Raw genomic sequence first — 13629 nt, 5'->3', positions numbered from 1 at the left:
TACTAAGTATCGGTTTCACGACTTCGTATGATAATAACACTGTACTGTACATTTCACTCATACAGGGAAAAGAAAAAGCAAGGTCTTCAGGAACAGACACTGAGTGAATCGCTGGCCTTGCAGGACTTAAAACAAGATGGAGGACAATATGAAGAGAACAAGTCTCATCTCCATCCACTGTCAGAGAATCCGGTTCAAATCAAGGAGTAGTTATTACACACCGAGACAAACACTCAGAGACTGTTGAGGACGGCTGTCTCGATCTAGACCGATAACACTGGACTAGCTTTTTTTCTTAAAGGAAAAGGGGAATGGGTTTCTGATTGCTTTAAAAGTGAAGTGGTGTATACATTAAAGGTAGGGTAGGTCAGAATTGTCTAAAAAAAACTTTTATTCAAATTTGTTTAAACTGTCTTTATAAACCAATACATAATTAAAATGCAAGTACTCTGAAATAGAGAGTATAAAAACTGAGTGGCTATAGTGTATTTAATCTTCAATAAACACAGCTCATTAATTCCATTCACTCCCACGACTGCGCGCACGTGGGCGGAGCCAGTAATAGCGGCGGTAGTCATGGCGACGGAGAGTGACAGTCGCGCAAACCAATCACTCGTTTCGTCCCGGTAGGAATTAATGAGCTGTGTTTTTTGAAGATTAAATACACTAGAGTCACTCAATTTTTATACTCTCTTTTTCAAAGTAATTACATTTTAATTATGTATTGGTATATAAAGACAGTTTAAGCCAATTTGAAAAAAAGTTATTTAGACAATTCTTACCTACACAACCTTTAATGCACTCATTGTTATTCTCCAAAAGTGCATAGGTAATTTATGCGACACTATTGTGTGATAAACAGACTGAAATATGAGTCATTATTCAACTGATAATCTTTAATTGTTTCTTTTTTTTCCCCTTTAATGACATTGTAGAAAGATCATGAGAAGTTGAAGTTAATGCGTAATTGCAGGGCTTGATTTAGTTTGTTTGTTGAAGTCTTATGTTATTATTATACAGTAAAGCAATTATGCTCAGTAATACCTTCTGGATGATTATTTCAAATGTGAGTAATGAAGGATCTGCAGTCTGCTTTGTGAATTTAATTATGTGAAACTTAATGATTCTGCTTTTATTGTAATAACTAAATGTTGGTTTACAATAAAGCTCAGTTCATTGGCTAATGCATTATCATGAACTAGAATTGAGCAACACTTTTTATAGCATTTAACACTAGTTTAGTGCTAATTTATATATATTTTTATTACTAATTTATGCTCATTCATAATACATTAGCTAGTATTATATTATGAGGCTGTTGAATGCTTGAATCTGATTGGTTGACGAACGTTCTAATGTGTGGAATTATTTAAAGTAGTTCCAGGCCGGTCTCGACCGCATTACAGTGGCATATATCACTCCGCCACACGATGTCAGTTATTTCAAAGTCCTCACAGCCGACAGCAGCAAAATAACAAAACAACAACACTGACCAAGCAAATAAATAGTAAACAAAAGGATAAAAAGGACAAATGATTTCCATATTTTTTTAATCACAAAAATAGTTTTTTATTATGTATGGAAAGCACATACACACTCTCTCTCTCTCTCACACACACTCACTCTCTCTCATTCACACACTCTCACTCACTCTCACACACTCTCTCACACACACTTTCACTCAAACACACTCTTACTCTCTCTCACTATCTCACACACACACTCTCTCTCTACACTTTCACTCACTCTCTCTCTCTCACACACACACTCACTCTCTCTCATTCACACACTCTTACTCTCTCTCACTATCTCACACACACACTCTCTCTCTACACTTTCACTCACTCACTCTCTCTCTCTCACACACACACTCACTCTCTCTCATTCACACACTCTTACTCACACACACTCTCTCTCATTCACACACTCTCTCACTCACTCTCACACACACTTTCACTCACTCTCTCACACACTCTCTCACACTCTCTCTCTCACACACTCTCTCACACACACACACTCTCACTCACACACTCACTCTCTCACACACTCTCTCTCTCACACACACACTCTCTCTCTATATATATATATCTCACTCTCTCTCTCACACACACACACACACACACTCTCTCTCACACACACACACACACACTCTCTATCTCTCTCTCTCTCTCTTTACCTAATTTATGTTAAAAATGTATTGAAAAAAATAAAATGTAATGCTTTAAAAGTTAAAAGCTCATTGTTAAGGTTTTCTCAACATTCAGAGCCTTAAATTACAATTAATTTATCTCCATTACTGTAAGTATGCCTAAATATTGTTACTGGATTTACAAGAAATATAATTTTTCTTGAATCAGTCTTCAATTTGAATCAGTGCAACTGTAATTGGTGAAAGAGACAAAGTGACAGCCAACGTTGTTTCCTATCTTTACGATCTTAAACACTATTATCAGTGCGTGTGTGTGGCATATGGGTGATGATTCATAAGTGGACAGCATTGCTGAGTATTTTCTGCTTAAAACTGCAGTGAACCAAAGACAGTCTCAAAAACACGGGTTGAAATCGCTGGTGTTTCTGACGTCACACACTACCTTGTAACCAATCAGATCAACGTGTGATCGTCATCTCTGAGTAAGTGAGTGAGTGGAGGCGGGGCTATTTTGAAGCAGGAAGAAAGGGGAGGGGGGAATAAATTTGTAATTGAGGGATCAGAGTTTTAAGGGATAAAATTATTGGGGAACTTTAAATAAGGTTTGTCTTCCAAATGGGTTACATCATGTAGGCCTACACTGATTTTTAGACTAAAAGGACTAAACCAGGTAGTTATTTTAAGGATAAATTTTTTACAGTTTTTAATTGTAATCAACTAGAAATTAAAATGAACACTGCCTTGTTTTCTAACACTATTTAGCCTATTTTTAAGCCAAGAAAACGTGCACAGTGTGTATAAGGTATGCTAATGCTACACTTGTTAAAGTGACTATCATGAGTGATAGTGTTGACTGTTGTTTCTCTGTAAATAAAGTTGCAAAAGTCCTCTGTGAGGGTTTGGGAGAGAGGTTTATGAGGGTTGGCAAAGCACAAATTATGCCAATGTTGCTATACCACTCACTATTTGCGCATTAGATTATGGACAAATTGTAGATTTCAATATAGCGCGGAAAAATATTAGTTATAAAAAGCTAATGCATAATTTAATTTGGAGATTAGGCTGAAAATCTAAAACACACTTTCTTCAGCTGGCCTTTGAATGAGGGGGAAATGACATGTTGTTGTCCATACGTGCAGTTCAGCTTTTATTGTACTGCCGGCTATCGCGTCATTTGTCTTTCAGTTCTTGTCTAGTAGGTTTAAGTTCACCTGGTTATAAATTATAACCCAACCCACATGCGCGAGAGTGTGTGTGTGTGTGTGACCGAGTGGAGAAACCGGTAAGACTCAAAACACGTCAAGTCACAAACACGCTGTCTAACAACACATCAGCATTCTTCGTGAAGAACATCACGAAGGTAAGCTACTCTCTCATATAGATATATTATGCTATTTATGTTAGTCAAAGTTTAATTTCATTAGGACTGTTTTTCATAAACCGAAAAAGTATGTTTACAAACAGTAAAACTAGCTGTCAAGTTTCATATCAAATGTAGCCTATATAGCCTAGAAGCCTATTTGTAAGGATTGTTATGGATATTATTAGATTTTAGTCGTCGTCGTATAGTAGCTAGCATAAACACAATATAGAATAGGCTAAATTACATTGAATATGACGACCTGAAAGTGTCCCGTTGAATTAGACTTGGTGGCTCTAATAAACGTTTTTGGGGGTTATAGCCTATTCTATAAACTAGTTTTAGGTGTTGTATATAAACAAGAGTTTTATATCCCCTTATGCTCATATATCGCCACGTTATTTCCGCTTAGGAATTGACAGTATTTGTATGAGAAAGATAGCCGTTTAAAAACTAAAGGGGGCGCTATAATAACAGTGACAAACATGACAGCATTGGAAGGAACATGAAATACTGGTAAAAATTTAGAAGTTATTGTTTCATAAATGATGAACTTAAAGACTAAACCCTGATAAGTTTAGCTTGCAGCAACATATTTGTATTGTCTATAAGGTGCAGTTATCCAACATTGTTGTGAAATACAGTAGTTTTACATTTAATTATGACCATCAAACACTACATTTATTACATTGTCAGGTGAAATATTAAAATATGTAACTCATAAGTTCAATAATATTTGCCACTCATCATCACAACATATGTAACGTTAAGTGCTAATTCCCTTTATACACTTACTATATTCATAAATAAAGCTACATAATTAATATAATGGGGGGTATTCCTGGAGATTTGGACTGAAGCATCATGGGGGAAAACTGCATTATAAACAAGCCGTCGTCCAACGATGGGTGTAAGTGACCAGTTGTGTGTGTGCTAATCATTGAGATTAAACTAAATCGTTAGGCAATGAACTTTTAATGAATATGTCTGGATGGTTTTCCCCTTTCATGATGAGTGGAAATATTCAGCTAAATACGTCATGTTTCTAAGAAATTGAAAGGCAGTGAATACGTGTTATCACTGTATTCAAATCTTAATGTTTAAATTCTTGCCATTTCTATCATAGTCCTGCATAGTCTAACATGTTATGCATTGTACTTTTTTTCTGCAGATGTCTGTGTCTGATCCTCCTGTTCTCATACCTGTGCCAAAGCCACGGTCGAGATATTTAAACAGGGCCGTTGTAGGACAAACATCGACTGAAAGGTGAGCAGATGCCGTTCAACTATTGTCTGTAAAGTCTTTATCAGAAAGCAAGCTTACCTTTGTATGCCTTAATACTACAAATAAAGGCATTTTAAAAGGAACAAAGGACTGGCATTTTCTATCAGGAGTCTAATCCTAATCCAGGATATCTAATGTCAAGTAATATTTCTTTGGAAAGTCAATACACTTACTATACTTGAATATCTTACAGAGATGGTGTTGGTCCGATGCCTTGTCCAGATGTTCAGGTTGATGGACACATGAATTCTGAAGGTACTTTTTATTATGTGTGTGTGTGTGTTTTTTAGTTTTTTTTTTGCAACAAAATATCAGTAACATGTTTATCCTATAGTATTAGTCGTCCTCCGTGTTGACCCAGAATACATTATACTTCAAATATAAAATGTTCCTTTAAATTGAAAAAGAAAACAATAATACATTAAGTAAAGTGGGTACAGAAAGTCACCACAACTTTCAAAATAATAACTTTTTTTATCCCTATAAAAGATTTAAATGAAAACACAGCCAAACAGTAACCCACAATTTTTCATATTTCAGGAAATCAATTAAATATAAAGCCATAAAATACAATATTTACATATAAATTCTTCTGTTTAGCAGAAGTAACAAACATCTCAAGCTGTTTATCATAAGTAGAAGTGTTCGATTGCAGGTTTCTCTGCGACTCCCACCGTACGTGCCACACTTTCTGTGTAATCCAACACCAATGACTCGAAATGTTGAAGGGATAGTTCACCAAAATGAAATTTACCCCATGATTCACTCGCCCTCAAGACATCCTAGGAGTATATGACTTTCTTCTTTCAGACGAACACAATCGGAGTTAAATTAATAAATGTCCTGGCTCTTCCAAGCTTTATAATGGGAGTGAATGGTAACTGAGATTTTTAAGCCCAAAAATGCGCATCCACCATCATAAAATTTATCCATTCGACTCCAGGGGTTAATAAAGGCCTTCTGAGATTAAACAATGCGTTTTTGTATTTAAAAAATCCATATTTCTAACTTAATAAATACCATAATGTACTGTGAGAGTCACGTGCCAAATTAATTCCCGCGTCCATCCAACTATTTTCCAAACCGCTGGTCCACTGTGGTTACAGCGTAATATCATACAGGTATAAAATAAATTGTAATTGATTATTAAATTGTTTAATTAAGGTTTATATATGCTTTGACAGAGCTTAAGATAAATCTTTTCATCTTACTACTTGAGCTGCCAGTTTGCTAAGTTTCAAATGATTATTAAACAGCAATGCACAAACTATATGTAAAAGTGACAGTCTTAAAGGGGGGGTATAATCCCCTTTTCACAAGATGTAAAATAAGTCTCTGATGTCCCCAGAGTGTGTGTGTGAAGTTTTAGCACAAAATACTCCGCAGATATTTTTATATTGCATGTTAAAGTTTCACTTTATGAGGATTTGCAAAAACGCACCGTTTTGTGCCTGTCCCTTTAAATGCAAATGAGCTGCTGCAGAGGGCGGAGCTTCAAGAGCTTGTGTGTGTTAGAAGCTGCGATTACCTCACACACACACACACACACTAAAATGACAGAAACTGTTCTGCCTTTAATGTTAAACCGGAGTCAGACAAAGATGGAGAGACTCCAGAAGAAGTGACACCATGTAGAAGCAACAGGACGTCTCTGAATGGTTAGTTGATGAGTTTATGTTGCTGATGTGGAGTTAACGATCTGACTCACAAATGTGCTCGACTACAGCAACTCTTCCTCTTCTCAACATGGACTGTGTGTTCCGGGGGCGGGGCTTATGTAAATTATAGGGTTGGTGATGTCACTAACCCGTGAGGAATGTCGTGTAGTTCCTACCAGCCGTTTGTTGTAGTCCTTAAAAAGCGATTTCTTTAAAAGCAAATATCTTCCTTTGCTTTGAACTTTGAGCGTTGTAACTTTGCAGATGTTGTTTATGATCAAACAGCAACATTTCACACTCACTACAGTTAGAAAAGTGAAATCATAATCAACCATGCCTTTAACTCAGTGTCTGTATTCTCTCCTTTTAGTGAGCTATATTAGTGTAGTTGGGAAGAATGAGGTATATTTGTGACACACTGAAAAACCTAATAAGTTGATTGAACTCAATTGATTTGAGTAAACTCGTTCCCTCAATTTAATTGAGTAATGGGTTCTCCCAAAATGTGCATATTTAAGTTTAATTAACTTGGTGCTTATGTAGACTTGACTTAAATTGTTTAGTTCACCAAACGTGACGATTATTTAATGTACTTAGACAATAAAGTTCACTTAACTTAGTGTTAATTTCCACTCTTAACCCGAATTAGTTGACTTTACTCGCAAATTGCGAGTTTTTACTAAACATAAAAGAAGGTCCCACTTTATAATAAGTGGCTTTAAGTACTATGTACTTACATCGAAAAATAAGTACATTGTACTTATTGTGTTCATGTTTTATTGTAAAACACTTTTGCTGCTATTGAGATGTGATACGAGTAAGGTTAGGGACAGGTGTGGTGGTATGGTTAAGTTTAAGGGTGGGTTAAGGTATAAGGGAAGGGTCAACAGTGTAATTACAAATGTAATTACATACATTAATTACAGCTGTAATTATATGCAGGTATTTTAAAAATATAAGTACAATGTAAAAACATGTATGTACACAATAAGTCCATTGTATCAAATTAGTAATTTCAATGTAAGTACATAGTACTTAAAGCCACTTAATATAAAGTGGGACCACCTTGTGATACACACTAAATGTCCATCACCAGAACATAAAACTGATTACAGAGTCAATGGAAAGGTTTACTGTAAATCAAAACATGGTCAGGAATAATACAAGATCGCAGTTATTATCATACAATAAAATATGTTTTCCCCTCAACACAAATCCTTAAGTTCTCCTTATTGTGATTAAAACAACACACGTTTAGCAAGATTAGTCCAATTTAGCGATGACATTACCTTGAAATGATGAATCGTTTATCGTTGTTGCCAACACAATTTTACTGAAGTAAAAGTCACAAGAAACAGCCGTGGTCACATATGATGTCAGAATTAAACGAGAGGTGTGTGTTCTTTAATGAAGTCATTTACTTTTTATTGATGGCGCTAAACACCCATGATCATCTCGTGTCTTACGTGCAAAGATGCTTGGACAAGAGTCAACATTCGCCTTAAGTGCCTTTATTGTTTCTTTAGTATTGTGCTTATGGTCATTGCCATTTAAAACACATGACAGAGAGCATATAGACTTTTCTCTTCTCATCTCATCTATTTTTTTTAGCCTACCCATCACAGAAAACTCTCTGCATTTTACATTTAAATAAAAATTAACTTAGCATGATTTATAAGCTCATGGGGACCAAAGACGTAGGGAATACCTGATTACTCAATCATGAAGCTTTCTGCTAACGAGCTGATGATCTGAATCAGACGTGTTCAATTAGTGAGATGTACAAAATGTGCAGAGCGTCCGGTCCCCAGGACTGAAAACTTCTGCTTTGCCAAGTGTGTCCCAAATGGCTTCATTATGGGTGTGTCTGAATCAGCTCCTGTGGTCAGTGGTCAGGGCACTGATCAGGGAGTCGGCCATTTTAAAGGTAGGGCAATAGAAGTGGTCTAAATATACAAAAAAAAATTTTTACATATAGCTTCTGTAGAAGTCTGTGGACCAAAAGAATGATGGTGTGCCTCCAGGAACGGGGTTGGGCAACACAGCCTTAGTCATTAGTGTCTGATTAATCCCACTCCTGTTTCTGTTCTGGTTAATGAACTGTTTAAGCACTAAGTTTACACGTACATGGTTATTTTGAAAAACAGAGACATTTCCCTTCGGTTGTGCCCCTCGTTTACACGCGAACAGAGAATTCTCCTCGGAAAACGATTCTTTCTCAAAACTCCGGCCAAAGTGGAGATTTTGGAAAACTCCGTTTGCACGTTTGCATGTAAACTGAGAAAAACTGAGTTTTAGGCAGCCGACGTCACAGTATACGACAGAACTTACACTGCGTCAAAAGTGCGACCTATATTTTCGGGATTCTGATTGGCTAACGTGGGCTTGAGCTTCTCGTTACACTGCCACCTATAGGTTTGGCATGCTCTTGACGGCATATACACGGGTTCGTGTAAACCAGGGGTGCCCAATCCTGCTCCTGGCGATCGACTGTCCTACACAGTTCATCTCCAACCCTAATCAAACACACCTGCCTTTAATTTTCAAGTGATCCTGACGTGCTCTGAAGACCTTAATTGGTTGCTTCAGGTGTGTTTGATTAGGGTTGGAGATGAACTGTGCAGGACAGTCGATCGCCAGGAGCAGGATTGGGCACCCCTGGTGTAAACGAACACTTTTCTGAAAACGGAGAGGGTGAAATGTCCGTTTATGAAAATAATCGGCCACGTGTAAACGTAGCCTAAGGGTACTTGCATGACAACGAAATGCTTAAAACAGAAGTTTTTCCTTTGAGTTTTCCGTGTACAGACGACACCATTGTCAAAACGATCCGCGAAAACTATTAAAAACTGTATTCTGCTGCCAGGACACTAGATGGCGATGAAACGCTATAGACTGAACACGTAATGTGCATGACGTCATCGTCTTCAGAGATTCCTGTTTTTGTTGTTTACACGGAGACCGTTTTCAAAAACTTGCACTTTGAAACCAATTTTCAAAAGTTTGCGTTTTCAGGCACACAAAACGCTGTTGTCGTGTAAACGAAACGGTCAAAACTCCTACAAAGTTTTACGTTTTCAGTTGAAAACGGTGTTGTGTAAACGGTTCTTTGTCCGGTATTGTCTATGGTTTAACATGCTTGTGTTCTCCTGAGTTTCTCCCTGGATCTTTTTTTATTTATTAAAGACTCTTTATTTCTCTGAAACCCCAATGAAGACAAATGTTGATGATACTCTTTTGATTACATACAGTGCAGCTGTTGTGAAGCTATGAAAAGGACACAAATATATAAATATTAATACCATTGAAATGTATAAAAGTCATCAATATATCTCATCCCATACAGTGGCTTTGTGTGGGAAACATGTTATTACTTAGTATAAAGTCATTATTGTCAGCACTGGTTGCAGCCGGATCTGTATGTGCAATCTTTTATAAATCCAAAATTAAAAAATAATCAAAATACTCAGGATTCTCATATATGTAAGATATCAAAAAACAAGAACAGAATATCCAACATGGAGCATCTGAAACTGAGGGCTATAAATGCACACGCACACACCAGGGACTAAATGAGACCATTAAGTAGACACAGGTGCAACACATGAGTGCGAATCAGAAACCATGGCAACAGTGGAACTGGGTCGAATGAAACTGAACTGGGAACAGTGCAAAACTAAACACAGCGTCCAACTCAAGCAACACACAAACACAGATCCAAGCTTACAGCATCTTGCCGGTTCTCGCGTGTCTTGTTAGCCAGTTTGATTACGTAGTGATGATGAGATTTTAACGCATCAGTATCAGTGAGTAATGATGACATCACACAAATCTGCTTTCATTGTTTCAGAGCTGAATGGAAATTGTTGAACATTTCTTCTTTTTGGTTTTGGAATGATATAAATGTGTGAGATCATGATGGAAATGTCATATTTATAATAGTCTGGGTCTCTGTCAGCATGGCTTAAAAGGGTTTGTTTACTCATGTTGTTTCAAACCTGTATGAGTTTCTTTCATCTGTTGAACACAAAGAAAGATGTTCCCTCTGTGGTGAAAATCAAGGTTTGGTGAGTCGTCGTCTTCTTCTTCTTCTTCTTCTTCTTTTCGATTAATGGCAGATTGCAACCATGACTATAAGGTGCATACCGCCACCTACTGTACAGGAGTATGTAACATGAGTTATATTGTGACTATATAAAAAAAAAAAAAAAAAAAAAATCCTACTATATAACCCTATATTTTTAAGATATTGTACCACTGCTTCCTGAGTATCATTAACCCCATCTCCTATTGTTCCTTTGGTGAGTCAACCAGTGGATCTCTGAGCTGAGTGAGTGGAGGCGGGGCTCATTTGCATATTCATAGAACTGCGTATACTAAATGAGGCAAGGGTGTCGAGTTACATTCAAGCTATTTTAAGACATGAAGAAAAAAACGCTTAAATATGTACTTTTAGTAATCAAAGATGAGTTTTAATGGATTAAATGATTGACTACAGAGTTATTTAAAAGAGTGTTGGTAACCAGACACTAGACAGGTGACGGTAGCCATTGAGTTTTTTTTTTTTTTTTTTTTTTTTACTATGAAAGTCAATGGCTACCGTCAACTGTTTGATTACCAACATTCTTCAAAATATCTTTTGTGTTCAACATAAGAAAGAAACTCATACAGGTTTGAGGTTTGTAAGTGAAGACAAAATGTATTATTGGGGGAACTATCTCTTTAAAACAGTGGTCTCAAACTCAATTCCTGGAGGGCCACAGTTTAGCTCCAACTCACACCTGCGTGGAAGTTTCTAGTAATCCTGCAGAAACTGATTATCTGGACCAGGTGTGTGTGATGAGGGTTAGAGCTGTGACCCTCCAGGACTGGAGTTTATGACCACTGCTTTAAAAGGACTTACTGCTCACAGCCACAAACAAGGCAAACCCTTATCAAAGTGTGCCAAAGGTATGGAAGCTTGTTTCCGCCACAGAATAAAACATTTACAAGCCAATTGCAACTTTTTTCCTCACAATTGGGTGATATAAAGTCAGATTGCGAGATATAAACTCGCAATTGTGAGAAATAAACTTGCAATTCTGACTTTATAACATGCAATTGTGAGTTTATAAGACGCATTTCTGACTTTATATCACGCAATTGTGAGTTTATATCACGCATTTCTGACTTTATATCACGCAATTGTGTTTATATCACGCATTTCTGACTTTATATCACGCAATTGTGACTTTATATCACGCATTTCTGACTTTATATCACGCAATTGTGACTTTATATCACGCATTTCTGACTTTATATCACGCAATTGTGACTTTATATCACGCATTTCTGACTTTATATCACGCAATTGTGACTTTATATCACGCAATTGTGACTTTATATCACGCAATTGTGAGTTTATATCACGCAATTGTGACTTTATATCACGCAATTGTGAGTTTATATCACGCAATTGTGAGTTTATATCATGCAATTGTGAGTTTTATAGAGTTTATATCACGCAATTGGGAGTTTATATCACGCAATTGTGAGTTTATATCACTCATTTCTGACTTTATATCACTCATTTCTGACTTTATATCACGCAATTGGGAGTTTATATCACGCAATTGTGAGATAAAAAGTCTCAAATTATCTTTTAAAATGTTTTATTCTTCCATAAAAAGGTGATGTGCTGATGACTTTTTTTTTTTTTTCTCTCAGTAGAAACGTATATCAAAAACGAGGTTAGTGCGGATGATCCATCGAGTCAGTTGCATTCCACCTCTGAACCGCCTGATCTTCAAGCTGTTCAAACCAACTGCAGTGAAACCAGTGAAACATTGCCTTGGCCAGCATCACTCCCCATCAGTCCCAGTTCAGATCCGGATCCAGTGAAAACTGCTGACTTGATGTCGTCTGACGATTCCTCTGTGACTCTAAACTCCTCAAAATCACAGGATGACCTCAATAAGGATGACCTCAATTCTGATAATGCAATGTAATGTATCACGACTGTTTCCCTCACAACTGTGCTTTTATTTTGTTTCTGAAATGGCATGTTTCTTGACACAACTTGTCTTTGGTAACTTCTCTGTCTGTATTTTCCCCTGTAGTTTCACAGAGAAGTTAATGGATGCTCAAACAGAACTTGGCACCAGTCAAGTGATCCATCAAATTCCCAAATCACAGAACATTCAGATCAAAACTGAGAGATTCAAGAAACCACGGTACATTATGATTACTCCTCTGGAAACAACGTTCCCTATCATGTCTCGTATGACAATCTCGTGTGCCAATATTATATATTTAACGCCTAATGAAATAAGAAATTAAATTTTGCATACTTTTTGGGCATTGTGACATTAAAGTCCCCCTGTTGTGAACATCCAGCTTTTAATGTTGTGTATATGTCTATGTACACAACATTATGTGGTGTCAAAAGGCATCTATGTGGTGTTTTTAATCTGCTTTAACACAATCCATGTGTAAGTTCATAAGTGGACAGCATTGCTGAGTATTTTCTGCTTAAAACTGCAGTGAACCAAAGACAGTCTCAAAAACACGGTTTGAAATCGCTGGTGTTTCTGACGTCACAAACTACCTTGTAACCAATCAGATCAACGTGTGATCGTCAACCAGTGGATCTCGTGAGTGAGTGAGTGAGTGGAGGCGGGGCTCATTTGCATATTCATAGAACCGCGGATACTAAATGAGGCAAGCGTGTCGAGTTACATTCGAGCTATTTTAAGGCATGAAGGATCTTTTTTCAAGGAAAAAAACGTCTAAATATGTCATTTTGCTGATCAAAGATGAGTTTTAAGGGATGAAATGATCGACTACAGGGGGACTTTAAGCACATGTACAACTCTAATATTAAAGCAAACTTGACATTGCATATTTAAATATGAAATATCTTGAATTGTTGGTCTGCAGGGCTGCAACCATTCGTGTGAGCAGGAAGAAGCAGACGTTACCCGGCTCACGCCAGAGAACCAGTGAGTGTGCGGTGACACAAACCAGCTGGCTCGACGTATGGAAGGGACGCAAGTAACTAACTTTACACAATCTCAGAAATCACATGACAACTTCAAAGACTAGTCAACTTCCTGTAATTTAGGCCTTTATCCATTAAAAAAAAAAATTAAATAGCTGTTCAACATCTAATTTAAATAATGCATTTCAAAATAACAATA

The 13629-nt window shown here is 36.9% G+C and overlaps 2 protein-coding genes across 2 annotated transcripts in view; both read left to right on the top strand.

Moving 5' to 3' along the window:
• The window catches only part of oatx (organic anion transporter X), a 35249-nt gene extending 34058 nt beyond the window's left edge, over window positions 1-1191 (top strand). The window contains exon 10 of the mRNA XM_079585001.1: window positions 66-1191. Within this exon, the coding sequence (XP_079441127.1) occupies window positions 66-210 (145 nt within the window). The 3' untranslated portion in view covers window positions 211-1191. The remainder of the gene's footprint in view (window positions 1-65) is intronic.
• Window positions 1192-3384: 2193 nt separating this feature from the next.
• Window positions 3385-13629, top strand: part of LOC306984066 (arf-GAP with Rho-GAP domain, ANK repeat and PH domain-containing protein 1) — a 35426-nt gene continuing 25181 nt past the window's right edge. The window contains exons 1-6 of the mRNA XM_079585072.1: window positions 3385-3509; window positions 4681-4775; window positions 4987-5048; window positions 12158-12434; window positions 12550-12663; window positions 13370-13483. Of these exons, the coding sequence (XP_079441198.1) occupies window positions 4681-4775; window positions 4987-5048; window positions 12158-12434; window positions 12550-12663; window positions 13370-13483 (662 nt within the window). The 5' untranslated portion in view covers window positions 3385-3509. The remainder of the gene's footprint in view (window positions 3510-4680; window positions 4776-4986; window positions 5049-12157; window positions 12435-12549; window positions 12664-13369; window positions 13484-13629) is intronic.

This window comes from Phoxinus phoxinus (genome assembly GCF_949152265.1).
Source record: "Phoxinus phoxinus genome assembly, chromosome: 17".
Taxonomy (NCBI): Eukaryota; Metazoa; Chordata; class Actinopteri; order Cypriniformes; family Leuciscidae; genus Phoxinus; species Phoxinus phoxinus.
The sequence above is the reverse complement of the archived record's forward strand: the minus strand, read 5'-3'. Positions and strand labels throughout refer to the sequence as shown.